Consider the following 15,120-nt stretch of genomic DNA (forward strand, 5'->3'; position numbering starts at 1 on the left):
TGTGGAGGTACATTTATTTATACCAGCAACTCATGTTTTTTATGAATTTTTCAACAAAATATTTTTGAAAAGCAGAAAAAGAGGGGTAAACCCACACAATCAACACAGTGATTATACAAATACATACAGTTATTGACAGTGATGGACAACAACAATCAATGAAAAACATAAGAACACAGAGCAAAAATATTAACACATTTGATGATTCACAGTTGCATATGAATGCCTATTGTTGAAAAATTCATAAAAAACATGAGTTGCTGGTATAAATAAATGTACCTCCACATGTGTCATTCAGTTACACGTGCTTCTTTGAATAATTGTTTATCTCATGAGGTGTGGGCACTCTCTATTTTTTCTTCATTATAGTATGGTCCAGCCCCCCTCAGTCCCGATTAGGACCTGACTCCTTCTTTTTGCCAGTATAAAAATAAACAGCAAGAAGAAGGCACGATTATCAAAGTCCGGACTTGACATTAATTTGTAGCTCCTTAAAGATTGTTATTAGATGCGAGGTAAATGAATGTCAAATTCATGTTGCAAAGGAATGGATAGTTCACCTCGCCTTATATCTACGACTTGTAAATATAGTCAGTACAAGCTACAGGCAAAAAGTTTAACATGCTCTCCAATTTATATCCATATTGTTGACACATTCAATCTATATGTTTGTCTTGGGCCCCTGGGCCATCATGATCGTCCGTGGTCCTGAGGTTCAAACCTGGCATGTTGCTCCACTAAATATCATTAGAACTGATGACGCAATAGCACTAATGGATTCCCTTGAGTGTATCTTTCAACTCAAAATAATGACCAACATATTGCCTACTTTTTGATCTTCTTGTGAGCTCTAATGATTCCTCCTTTTACTGTAATACAAATGAGACATGAAAATTATCCATTGCCAGATACTAGCTCCCTGTGAATCACATTCTTACTCAACATCTACCTGGAAGATTCTCAAACGTCTAACTCGTATGTCAATTGGACCATTCGTTCCCATACATGTACTGCCCTGAGCTAAAGTGACAACGCCAGGCTTTTCTATTACATGCCCTTGCTTTTTAGAGCTGGACTACTGTGGTGGCGCTACCTTTCTTCGACCTTGCCATAAGTCCCCATACATGAACAGACCTTTAGTATGAAAAATAAGTTAATTCGTTACCCTGGGCCCCACTATCACCTACCAGCACTCAATGCTCCTCCACAATATGATTCTTAGGGGGAGATTTACTAAGCTTTTGCGCTGTGTTCGCATCACAAAAGTGACGCAAAGCCTTTTATTTGTAATTTACTTTTCAGCGCTAAACTTGTTTAGCGCTGGAAATAACTTAAAAGTAATTTGAAGCAGCGCATAGCACTGCTTCGCGTTACTTTGCGCCATGGAGGTGTGCCAAGGGTGGAGCCTGGGCGTTCCCATGCAACCACCCAAGGGTTCGCACGCTAAACCCAATTTACTAATAACAGTAGATAGGGTTCATCATCAGAAAACTGTGCCCTTTTGAAGTAGGCACAAGGAAGGAGAAATGCTTTCATTTCTCCTTCCTTTTCCGACTCTGCTTGCGTGCAGCACTGTGCAGCACACATACAAAGTGGGAAAAGCTTTCCCTTGTGTCGGGTACCCTTCCTGTACAAAACCTATGCTACACTCATGCAAACACCCTAGCGTTGTGGCGCTAAGGTATGTGCATGGTGCAGGGCAGCTGTAATCAGCACCGGTGTAAGGGAAAGGGGAGGAGATAGCCATATCTCTGAAGATATGGTGCTTTCCTGCTCCATCCCTGTCGCACAATGTAGCGTAGCCTCGGGGGTTGCGCTGCATTGCGTGACTTTTTTGTAAATTTCCCCCAAAGACTGCTGAATTGCCACCTAAGAGCCCACCCCACATGATTGCACCCCAAAGTGCTGGGACGTCACAATATTGTTTTACAACCCCACATCACTGCAGTGCACCTCTACACTACCACCACCTACCATCATACTATCTCTATATCTACCTTCAGCACCGGAATACCCCCCACTACTAAAATACCACCCCTGCATTAACACACTATCATCTTCCAGGACTGCAATGCCTCGCCAAAGACAACACTACCACCCACAGACGTGCTATACCTCTTACAGAAAACCACTACCACTCTACACCACTACACTATCAACTTCCAGGACTAAACTGCCTTGTCCAGCACAACATTGCCACTCACAGAAGCGCTCTACCTCTTGCAGAAGAAAACCTTCCACCCTCACATCCTTACACTATCTTCTTCCAGGACTACACTGCCTCGCCCAAGACAACTTAACCTCTCGCAAAAGCACTATACCTCTACCGCCCTGCACCACTTCACTGCCGTCCAACTGAAATTAATCCTGCTAAGTCCATGTGAACATAGCAATTTCACTTTTTGAGTTTGTTTAGTTCACTGGTCTGTTCAACCTTCTGTTTCAGGCCAGGAGTTGGGAAAGAAAACCACTCTATTTTGTCAGGTTTCATATTTTTTTCTGTGTTCTCTACTGTCTTAACTTTAGAGTTATGGCTTACCAAGCTTTTACAACGGTTGTGTTTTTTTCCAGAGACCTTTGTCAGAGATGATATGAACAACTACATGAGCCAGTATTACAATGAACCCAGCAGCGGTAGGTTGAATGAATCAATAGATATGAAATATGAACAAACCTCAACTCTTGAGGAGTCTAAGAATGGATGTATATGAATTTGTGTTTATCAATGTATGATGCGTGTGGTTTCACCATGCATCCCCCATGCAATTACGTAGTTTTGAATGGTACGCAGATGTGTCGTAAGTACAGTTGGTGGTACTTGTAAGTGCTGAAAGTACAGTAGTCAATGCTCACATGTACCCCAGGTGCAGATGATAGTGCTCACAGCTACCATAGGTGCAGCTGATGGGTGGCGCTCACAGGTATTGTTTAGTTGTTATATAGGATATTTGTTACAGGTATAGTTTGTGTTGCTTCCAGGTCAGGTACCAAAGGTAAAGGTGGTTGTTCTTGCAGGCGCCACAAGTACAGTTAGGGAAGGGAAAGGATTACCCCAACAGCACAGGACTGGGAATCCTAGCGAGTGGGTTTTTAGTCATACTCAAAAGGTACTGCAGGTTCCCTTGAGAGAAAAAAAAGTTAAATGGAATGCATGGTCAGCTATGGGGATTGTGTAAAGCAGCAATGGTTGGCATCAAAGAGTTTGCAGGATGGGGTTGTATAACACCCTAGTGATGATTTAACAGTGATTTTCCATTAATATTACAATATTTTGAGGGTGATCTAAATGAATACGTTATTTACCTTTAGTAACACTCTTTCTGGTATAGACTCTAACCGCAGACTCCTCAACTTTTGAATGCTTTCCCAGGCATCAGACTAGATCTGGACATTTTTTCAGCTATACTACTGCATGGAGGCAAGTGACAATGGCAGCTCGGCATCAACGTTGTTAAGCACAAATGTGACATGTGGATTCAGTCTTATGCCATGTATTCAAAAGGGGTGAAACATGCGGTTAGAAGTCTCTATCAGAAGAATAAGTTACTTACCTTACCAGAAAGAGGATTACCAAAGATAAGCAATTTATTCATTGGGCCCTAGCCATGCGTGCTGACATCAGTTTATTTCTTTACACTTCCACGTCTGCAGGCAAAAAACCAAACAGATTAACTGTGACCAGTGTGCAGATTCCTAGATTGCGATCTTTTTATGTGAAGATGCCAGATTAGGGAATGGGGAGGTGGAAGGGTTGCTGGGGAATCTGTGTTTTGATAGAGAATCTACCAGAAAGAGCATTACTAACGGTTAGTAACTTATTCCTCTGATAGAGTCTTCTAATTGTAGATTTCTCACCTTTTGAATAGATGCCCAAGCAATACCTCCTAAGTGGTCGGTCCATGAACTGGCTCAAATCAGAAAGTCCTGAAGGACCCAGCGGGGGAAATGCCCTTCACGGTGGACCTGGCTGTCTAGACAATAGCACCCCGTGAACGTGTGGAGTGATGCTCATGTTGTGGCTTGGCAGATATCCAGCAAAAGCCCCCCACAGGCCAATGTAGTAGTAGCAGCTTTGGCTCTGGTAGACTGAGCCTCCAAGCCTTCAGGAGACTGCTTTTTGTACCGTGTGTAGCAGATCCTAATGCAGAGCACGGTCCAGCACAAGATAATCCTTTTCTGCACATCTCTCCATTTTTTCACTCTTACGAACCTGATAAAGAGATGAAATCCACCCGGTGGTCTCTGGTATAATGAATGCTCTTTTCAGGTCCAACAAGTGAATCCTTTCCTCCTCCTTAGAGGGGAAGAGGTGAAGCAATAAATCCAGAAGGGTGATGGTCTGCCATACATGAAATGGAGTCACAACCTATGGAAGGAAGAGAGCTCAAGTCCCAAGGGCTGGCTTGTGGGGTAGAACAGGGCATAAGGCGGGTTAACAGAAAAAGCCTGTAGCTCGCTGACCCATCGTGCTGATTTGATAGTGACAAGAAAGACTGTCTTGAGGGTAAGGAGCCTGAGAGAACAACTGAGAAGGGGCTCAAAAGGCTTACACATGAGGAATGGGAGGACCAAAGTAAAGATCCATTGGGACATAATGAAAGGAAAAGGAAGAAACATATAGTGTAACCCACTAAGAAACCGCATAACAACAGGAGATTGAAATAATGTAGGCTGCACCATTCACATGTCCGGCAAACGTCAAAGACGGGCACCCCTCGCTCTAACGCAGAGGTACCAGCCTTAGATGTAATGTAATGGGCCTTCAAACCGTCCAAGGGCTGATTCTTGGCCAGTATGTAGCAGATCTTAATGCAGAGGATGATCCATCTCGACATGGTCCGCTTCTGCACAATCTTTCTTTTCTTTGCTCCAGAGAACTCGAAAAAGCTGATATTACACTCTATTCTCTGTACTACTGTCTATGTAAAAGCTTAAAACACTTATGGGGCCTAACCGAAGGAACAATTAAGAAAGTCTTCATAATCAGGAGATTTGGCGAACAGCTATGCATCAGTTCTAAAGGCATATACATGAGAAATGTGAAAACCAAGGTACAATTCTGCTGTAGCATCACAAACAATTTGGGGGAAAACGTGTCAAACCATTAATAAATCTAATCACAATAGAAGAATTGAACAAGGACAGTTGTCAGGTACACATAGAAAGGCCAAATGTGCTGACTAGTATCCTCTCACTCATGGAGGTGCAAGCTGCAAAGATTCAGTTGGAGGACCCTGTCCTGTCACTGAAACAGGAGATCCTCCTGAAATTACAGTCTAATTGGAGGACAGATGTGTATGCTCACGGGGTCCAGGCAAAATACTCTCCTGGCCCAATCTGGGGACACCAGGGTGACTTGGGCACAGTCGTTCTTGATCTTCTTCAGAACTCAGGCAGGAGAAGTGGCAGGAAGGCATAAAGGAGTCCTTTGTTTCATTCCACAGAATTGTGTCTCCTAACGAGTATTCTTGAAGAAACTCTGATTTTCAAAATTGTCAACACTGTGCATTCTCAATGGTTGCGAAAAGATTGCGCCACATTGGGAAGATACCTTGTCCCGCCTCAATATGTAGATGACATTCATGATCTGCCAGAAAAAATCTTCTAGGTTTGCACACTCTGCAATTCTTGAACCCTGCCATGTGGTTGGTGACAAGAATGATGACCTGAAATTCCAGCCACTTCTAGAGGCAAGAAGCCTCCGAGCACAGGATCTAAGACCCCACTCGCCCTGCTTCTTGCAGTACCACATGCCTGTGGCGTCTGTGAGAACCTACACTAGCCTCCTCGTGATGAATTTAGGAAGGGCTACAGGGCCAGATGAATAGCTGGGTCCAGCTCCAGTAGATTGACGAGGAGCCAGCCCTCCACTGGAGACTAGCATCTTCTTATCTCATGTAACTTCTATGCCAAAGAGACCCTAGGATCGTTCAGCAAGATCTCACTTGCCCTGTTCCAAAGGAACTGGATATATCCGCCGTAATGCCAGACTGGCTGAAGAAAACAAATGTTTGCCAAATGCATCAGTCCTTTTAGATTCTCTATCCACAGTTGTGGTGGGAATTAATTAGAATTCACTTTTATGGTCGAGGCCTGCACAGTATCACTGTCTGGAGTGGGGTGCTTGGTGAGAAAATCCGGGTCACCGGGTGCCAGTCTACAATGTCTGGACAGCTGCCTGCTCACAGGCTGGCAAGAACATGGATTTGAACAGGTAGCCATCAAAGTATCTGTGAGGGCATCCTTAAATGGAAGTAAGCGTTCAGATGGCATTTGTTTTAGTCTTAACTGAGGGTGACTGTAATGTTAGTGCCTCAGTCCCTCCGGACCACCACTGCGAATGAGGCAGTCTCTTCTGTTGGTGGCCCATGTAGCAAATCAACTAATCTCAGAAGAGGTGTGTCCACATCATTGTGTAAATCAAGGTATAAGGCACCATAAATGAATGAGGGGGAAATCAAACCATTCCCCTCACCACTATCATCATCAACACAATGGGATGCACCCTGCTGTGGTACAGTGTCAGAGTGAAAACCAAGAAGATAGTGGAGCTTCTGCTGATTGCTGTGATGCAGCAGGGCACAGGATTAGAGTCGGTTTCACTTTTTTAAGTTTATAGCGCAACATCGGGTGGGCCTAGACCAACATCGGTTTGGGATCCGACTGTGAGGACAAGATGCTTACACAGTAGTAGAATGGTACAACTTCCTGCCCTTACCATGCGACAGTAGCCAAGGGAAAAAATCAAATGGCAACCACAATAAGATTCTGGTGGAGGGAGATAGAAAGAGGACATCAGGGAGGAGATCCTGTTAAACAAAAGATCTAGTCACTGATGCCTCCCGGATGGTAGAGGTAGAGCTATCAGATATGTTTTACTATGGATATTATAGATGCTCCTACTAGAATCCTGGTTAAAATGGACCACAGAGGGAGGTACAATAAAAATGCCCTTACTCTTCTGCATACCTGGCTTTTGGGTTTTGGAGTTGGGGAAATCAGGGAATTAGGCTACGCTGAAGTCCTGTAAAAACTAATAATAGTTACTTACATTCCAAAGATCACAGGAACACTGTGCCTCTACCAAACCTAAACTCAACATCAAACCTGCCCACAAGCCTTCATTTCACCAATCTCAGCAACTTGGGTGTTGCACATCAATGTCTTTTCTGGTTGCAAACTGCAGTTCATTAGGTGTTAAGTATCACAAATACTTTGATGGTTAGGCAAGGGGCACCTATTAGACCTCTAACTAAAATTCTCTGTGCAGGCCGCAAAATATCCTCTAATTCCCTGTGACAAAAAGTAGTCACCAGGGGTCGGAACATGACATCTTTGGTGGTTTTGTTCAAGAAATGTCACCACAGTTAAATCTAAAAATAAGTATTGTCCAAAGCGCAGGACACCCGCCCATATCTCTTAAGGTTAGAGGTCTCGCAAATAAAATGTATCACAGGGCAATGTCACGAACACTAGTAATAACATACTTAAAAAGAATGAATATAAGGAATCCCTACATGTCAGTTCCCCTGACTCCAACAAGCAGGATCCTCTATTGGACTGCATTTCTAGTGGAAACATCTCTCTTCTCCACAAGGTCTCCTGAAGGTCTACTGTGGTATTTCGGTCTTGTAGAAAATCACCATCAAGTACCGCACCAACTTGCTGCTACCGCCGGTGGTTGGAAAGCTGCCTTTTAGGGCCCAGGTCCCCACAAGATAGCTGCCAAATCTTTTGCTCCTGGTAATCTCACAGGATTTTGAGCGAGAAGCCCAGGCGATGTTTCCATGAGCAGTGCTGGGGAGCACTTAACTCACCTCACACAGGGTATTTAAATGTTGCTGGCTGCAATGTGGTCTAAGGCATCAGATAGCCCTAGTGGCAGCCCCAGTCTTCTGTTGTCCTGCATTGGTTATCAGACAATGGGGCAAAGTGCATAAGCCAGTCCTCTTTAGTCTAGAAGGCGGAGGGGCAACCCTGTGGGGTACAGGGTGCATGCCTTCCCTCTGAGGTACTGCTCCAGCATGGGATCAGCAGTAAATCATCCTCTGGCAGCATAAGCACTGGCTTTGGGGTGGTGGGAGCTGTGTTGATAGTGGGGTTGGAGTAGAAGTCTGCACCTAAGTCAGGAAGGGCCTGGTAACAGATCCGAAGGTAATCCAACTGGAGGCCCTGCGGGTCCATGGAGCCCGGAGGCGCATCTCAGTAAGCCAGAAGCACACTGTATTGGGCAGATTTATCATAGTGTTGCATTTCCCTCCCGCCAGGCAAGGTAACGCAAGGGCAACGCAATACTAAAGTCAGATTTACTAAGCAACGCAAAGCCACCTTGGTAAATCTTGAGTAACGCAAGGCAGCGAAAGTTGCTGCCTTGCGCTATTCTGCATTAAGAAGGGGTTCCGTGGATGGAGTGTGGGTATTCCCGCGCATCCATCCATAGATTTTGGCACATTTCCCAATTTACTAAAGAGTGGTAGACCTGGGAATGCATCAAAATGCTACGTCTTGCTAGGGTAGGCATTACGAGGAGAAATATCTTTATTTCTCCTTGTTTTTTCCTCATTCTAAGTGTGCAGCACACATAGAAAGAGGAAAAAGTCTCTGAGGGTATTTTTGTGCAGGAAGGTGTCGCTCCATGCACCAAAACAATCCTGCCTATGACACAACGGTATCTGCATTGGCGTTAGGCAGCTAAAAGTGCGCCAGCGCAACGAGAGGACAGGAATGTGCCATATAATGTTAAGTTGAAGCATGCCTACCCTTTCCATTTCACACAACGCTAGGTGTCTTGCTGCGTTACGTTGCATGAGAGTTTGATAAATTTGGGCCTGTATTACTTGCAACATGGCTACCTTGAAGGACTCTATCTGATGCAGGGTTGATGATGGCCCAAGGTTACTCAGGACCAGCTGAAAGGTCGGCTCAGTGACTGGTGACTTACATCTTGAATCCCTCTTACCTTTTCCTTGGAGTCAGAGTGGCGGGACGGAGTTGAGCCCTGCTTCACTATTTTATGCTTCTATTTGTACTTACTGGAAGATTTTGTGTGGTAAGTGGAATGGTCGTAGGCGTGGAACCTTGACCGGCTCTGAATCCAGGCCTGTGACTTGGAGCGGATCAGCACAAAGGACATAACCTCAACTTATGCTCAGTGACAAAGTTTCACCTCCAAGTCTCGAATCTACTTTTGGTGCATATGGGTGCACTTATCACAGGTCTTACTTTAGTGTCCTGAGCCCTGGCGCCAAAACATGTCGAGCAAGTGCGTGACCAACATCTGAGTCCAGCTGTCAAGGCACAGCTTGATTCCTGTCATTTTCAGTGAGAATGTTGTTCCGGAGTACTGTGAAGTTTGCAAGTCTTTGAAATACCCAACAATTTGGGAGCATAGGTCGACATCCGCGTCAGAAGGCACGGAAAGAAATGACTGACATCAGCGCACCGGAATGGCGCTTATATATGGCTCCACTTTTTCACTTCCAGGGCAGTATGGAGCCAACGTGGAACTGCACATGACCACCTAGCAGGACACAGCAGCTCTGCTATGATAAATAACCGGATCCAATGTGGCACCTTTGGAATATTTTAACGTAAGGAATATGCAATTAGAAGTATCCATGAGAAGCATTATGGTGATGTCTACATTAGCATGACATATTTTTGCCTTAAGAGTAGCAGTTTTCCACCTCAGCAGATGTTCTTGCTATTGGAGCGGGTATGAACAACCATCTTGTGTTTGAGGGGATACACAATTACTTATGAGAAACTAAGGATCGCGTAAGCATTTTGCGAATGTTTGCAGGTTAACGTTCTGCATTCCTATCTGGAACGGTTTTAGGCAAGTCAAGAACGATTTTCTAGGGTACCAAAATCCATGGTCGGCCAGGTATCGACACACTTAAAAAGAACTAGTAAACACACTGTGTCCGGGTGAAAACTGGTTCACCATTTTGACCAAAAACACAGCAGTTTAAATCCCACTTTGTATTATCCATCGACCTCCAGCCATCCTTTATCCTATGAACTCAAAGGTCTACTGGGTGTTTAAACTTTCAATCAGGCCTGCGGCAGGGTGTGGAATTTCACACGTGTGGCAACTAGAAGCCAGTGACGTCTCTGTGGTGTACGACGAATGATGTCTGGGAGAATTAAAGCAGCCTCCACCTTTGCAGCGCAATTGTGAATTCTTTCCAGGAGACCCAAGATCTTCTAAAGGTTCCCACAAGGATAGCCTTTCTAGTCTTAAGCCTACAGCAGGAGAGGCGGTCTTCGCTCTGCCTTCTTATGTTAAATAAGCCTGTAGTTTGGAAAGGAGACTTGGATGGTGGCAACATGACTTAGTGTTGAGGATGAAGGGCCAGAGCATCCAATTACCTATCAAATATCATATCTAGGGGTCTAAACACATGTGAGAGGCCATTATCTATGTAACCTACTAGCAGTATTTGTGCAAATTTTAGCCAAGGTTACTGGAATTATGCACAGCGGAGAGCCAAATTATGGGACACGTTGGAAAAAATGATGCATTAAGGACAAATTATGCTGTAAATTTGCGACAGTATTATTTTGTTTACTGTTGCAACAGCTAATAATACTGTTTGGCAAAGCTACACCTCATTAGTATGAATCTACCACTTGAAAACGGTAATTAGAGCATGAAAGGTCATCGATTAACTTTTGAAAACGTTCTGCCATTAGGCGGAGCCACGTTTTGATGCATTTTTTTGTAGCTTTTGGTTATTTTGAGCTATTGTTTTTTTGTTAAAACCTGCAAATGAATCAGCGGATGCTGGAACATGTGGAATCAGTGGCAAATCCATAATTATGCGGAAAAACATTGCAGAATTATATAACTACAGCAGCCCTGGTCTTACTTTACTCATTCAAGGTACGTTCGTTTCTTAGCCCTCGCTGTATTTTAATTAGAAGAAAAGAAACAAACAGTGGGAAAGTAGGTTTGCCGATGGTGCTAGATTGTGGGAGTAAAAATAGAGCTGGGAATATTGCTGTAGGTATGGCTCTCATAGAGAGACTCTATCCTTTATTTCAGTTTCTGAAAGTCATAACTCCTTTCTATGACAATTCAACAGTTTATAACAAAACTGGTTCTCAACTGTAGTGCCGTCATCAGGGGCGGCCTTAGGCATGTGCAAGCTGTGCACCTGCACAGGGCCACCAAACCCAAGGGGCCACCACACCAATATATATCCTTAATATAATAATCCTCTGAGGATGGATACATATTTGCGTGGCGGCCCCGGGTAGGGATTTGGCGGCCTCCGGCTCTGTTCCACTTCCTAACACCCTGACCCCCCCCCCCCCCCCTCTTCACTGGCCTCCACGCTCCGCCCAGCCTGGACCCACTCTTCCGGGCCCCCTACCTACGCTCCCTGCCCAGGGCCACCATGAGCCTAGAGCCACCCCTGCCGTCATAATGGCGATCCAGGCCCGGTGACAGGTCTCTCCAGGAGCCCATCAACTCAGCTCTGGTTGTCTGCTTTGACTGAAAGCAGAAAGCACTGCTGCATGAGGAGGAAGGAAAGCGGGGAACAGGATGGGTTTTTAAATAAAAAAATAATCTTTTAAGTTTTATTTTTTAAGAATAGGCGGTTCTTGGGACCAATGTCTGCTCCTAAAAAAATATATATATTTTTTTAACATTCTCAAAGGGGCAGTGGTCCCTTGGGGACCCTTACCTATATGCAAATGTGTTCCCGCCTCCTTCGAGGTGTTGGTAAAATACTAATGTTTTACAATCGGAATTTGGTCACAAAAGTTTATTTATTTTTTTTAAATTTTTTATTGATAAACTTTAATTGAAACTCGTCACGGTACATCAGTGTCATATTAATCAAGCAGTCAATGACAAAGCAGATACATGTAATCTTAGAAGAACACCTTCCCGTTTCATTCCAGCAGATTGTCCATTCCCATCTTGTGAACTGTAAAAAAGAAAAATGCAATGTGTATCAAAAATATTAACAGGTAGAGTGATGCATAAAGGCAACCTAGGTAGTGAATATCTGACATCATTATATGGTACAGTCACTGTGGTCAAGGCTGGCATGCATAATATCCGAGTGGCCCTTGGGGCTAAATCACACAGGTACGTTCCGAATTCACTGTGAAAAAGCATAAAGGAAAGGAGGAAGGAAGCTCAGGTGGCCTATTATGTGATCCTCCGGTCCGAAGGGTCTTCCGCATATGTTCGACGGATCGGAAGTTGCTTCACTGTGTGTATGAGGAAGCGTGCCTGTAGGTACTATGACGTGCTTGTCACGAAGGAGGGAAATCTCTTGGAGTGATAGGTTCCAGGTCGTGGAACAAGCTCCCGCCGCAATTGCGGCAAATCCCCGCTGAGAACCTATTTAGGAAAGCTTTGAAAACCTGGATTTTCAATCTTACGGACACTGCGTGCAAAGCTTTGGTATAAGTATGCAGGGCCCGATGCTTGAGTAGTTTTTCCGGCCTGTTCCATCTGGCTACAGCGCCAAGATGCTCCCTGGAGTGATAGCTGCGCTATAGAAAATCACAATTACATTACATTACGTGCAACTCCACTGCCCCATGTATCAATGTTAGACCAGAATTTCCGTTCACCTCGGTCGGATCTGTCTCTAGTGCAAGAAGTTAAGAGGTGAGCGGTCCCCATATGTCTTTCGGACGGGACTTACTAGGTAGCAGGTCCATATAGTAATGTGTGTATTCCTGCCAAGTAGTCATGGTATGCACCCAGTCTTTAAATTTAGGCGCCCGTCCTCATCCCCACCTGCACGCCACTTGACGTTTTGCTAATAGCAGGCTCATCGCTAGAAATTTCTTATGTATCGTATCAATATCTCGAATCAGCCCTAATAGACCTACGAGTGGGCATGGCGCGATTTGGACCCCTATCATTTCAGTCACACCGCTAAAAACCTGCACCCAATACTCATTCACCCGAGGACAGTTCCACGGCAGGTGGATGAAATCCGCCCCTTCACGACCGCATCGCTCACATTCATCTGTGTCCCTGAAGTGGAACTTGTGTAGTCTAACAGGTGTGTGATACAGGCAGTGAAAAATGTTTAAGTGAATAAGCCGTAGTCTACTATTGCCAGTAATTGCATCTGTTTGTGCGCAAGTGTACTCCCACTGATCGTCCGTCAGCGGCTCCAGGAGGTCCCTATCCCAGCCCAGTCGTGCCCGGGGAGTTTGAGGGGGTGGCGCAGTCCGAGTGTGTTTATACGAATTTGGTCACAAAAGTTAACACATACCAATGCAAATCAGCAGTTGGAAGGGATGCCCTAAACACTCCCCTTGCAAATACTGAATCGCAAAACCAAATTGCAATTTGATAACAAGCTATTGAATCGTAATTTGTCTTTTTCACATTTCAAAATGCTTTTTTGCTGTTATATCAGGCCGCTTGCGACCTCAAAAAAAGATGCGTACATATGGTCATAGCCGTTTACATATTACTGACTGTACAGAGCTGTAGTTCCTGATTACTGCAAAACATTTTAAATACAAAAATAGGTTATGCCCAGATTTTGCAGGTGGTAATAAGCTGGTATGCAGCAAAATGTCTGCAACTTCTATAGACCTGTTTGCATGTTTTAATTCTGTTGGTGTTTTTTTATTTTCTTATAGAAAGTGTCGTCCCTGCCAGATGTGTCATTACAACAGCAGCCATAGATGTGCACCATCCGAACATCTCGTCCGACCTTTTCTCAGCAGAAGTGCCAACCAGGATAGAGAGGAACGGTACGTCCACAAGCATCACCTCTGACAGTGGGTCTAGGTCTCCAGAAAGCTCTGGAACTAGAGCCCAGAGCATCAGCAGTCAAAACTTTGGCTCCTCCACAGACTGCAGCACAACTCGTGAGGAGGAGACTTCAGAGTACTGTGCCCTGACCAGTGCCAGAGCCATGAAGGGCGGAGACACTGAGCCGGTCAGACACAGGGTCAACCACGCGGCAGTGAAGGAACTGCTGTCATCTCTGTCAGACGACTCCTCCTTAACACAGAAGGTACTGGATCCAGTCAACTTCAAACTGCCTTCTCCAGCCGGATCCTCCAAAGTCAGCCCTGTGCTGGAGCACAAAGTCAACCTCTACAACAAGAGGAACCAGGAGGGGGTGGACGTCTTTCACATCAGTCCAGTCTTTCACTTCCCACAAAACACCCCAGCCTTTGACGAGAAACACAGGTCTTTGGAATCCAAAGAAAAGAAGTTAAACAGGTTCCCAGAGTCCTAGCTTTCTTTGGTGGATCTCAAAATGAGCGCTTTGGCTTGTCCACCAAAACTAAGGTGGACAGCGGTACCTATACCGACTGGACAATGTGTTTCTGTGTGACGTGAATCGGTTGGGTATCATGAACTGCATGCATTCTAAGAGCCAGCACTGCAACACACTGTGCAGCTGTCGCTTTGGAAAGGAGTGGAATCAGAATTAATTTTGGTAACGACCTCAAATATGTACAGATTCTTAATCTTCAATTTGTGGTTTTTACGCCGTTTATACTGAACTGAATTATTTGCCATCATTATCAGGTCAGGCTTCAGCAGGGTAAAAACACATTCTCTGTGCTAGATTTCTTACATTGCCTTTGTACATGACAATTCTAAAATCTTTGTACAAAAATTGCAATATTTTTGATCTCTAGAAACGATTTTGCGATTACTTTGAATGATGCAAATTAAAGAGATCTGAACAATGTTACATTTTCTTTTGTGTGTGTCTTTATTAAATTGTATGCAATACACAGTATTTAGAGCAAGGGGCTCCGACCTTTTCACTAATGAGGGCTACTTTTGCTCAACAAAAATCATCCTGAGTTACCAAAATTATCAGTGCTGTACCCTTCAGACAAGAGTAGATTAGTGGCCACCCCAGCAACAGCTGCAATGCCCCCGAGTGCAAGGGAATACTGTTAGTAATAAGTCTCCCAAAACTGCATGATTTATCGTTCAAATACAAGCTTTAAATATATATATTTTTGAAATGAAGGGTTTTGAAAATACACCCATTTTCTCCTTAAATGCTCACTTTTCAATTTAGGTACACAGTTACACACATTAATTCAGACAAGCAAAAGTGTCTACTTTTATTACACGGGCTGCACACAGGAGAGCTA

General features: G+C 44.4%; 1 protein-coding gene across 3 annotated transcripts in view; it reads left to right on the top strand.

Moving 5' to 3' along the window:
* The window catches only part of TMEM266 (transmembrane protein 266), a 766,234-nt gene extending 751,529 nt beyond the window's left edge, over positions 1-14,705 (top strand). For all 3 annotated transcript variants that reach the window (XM_086959421.1, XM_086959422.1, XM_086959423.1), the window contains 2 exons: positions 2,572-2,634; positions 13,633-14,705. In XM_086959421.1, the coding sequence (XP_086815547.1) occupies positions 2,572-2,634; positions 13,633-14,240 (671 nt within the window). In that variant the 3' untranslated portion in view covers positions 14,241-14,705. The remainder of the gene's footprint in view (positions 1-2,571; positions 2,635-13,632) is intronic.
* Positions 14,706-15,120: the final 415 nt, after the last annotated feature.

The sequence above is a fragment of the Lissotriton vulgaris genome, chromosome 2_2 (assembly GCF_964263255.1).
Source record: "Lissotriton vulgaris chromosome 2_2, aLisVul1.2, whole genome shotgun sequence".
NCBI lineage: Eukaryota > Metazoa > Chordata > Amphibia > Caudata > Salamandridae > Lissotriton > Lissotriton vulgaris.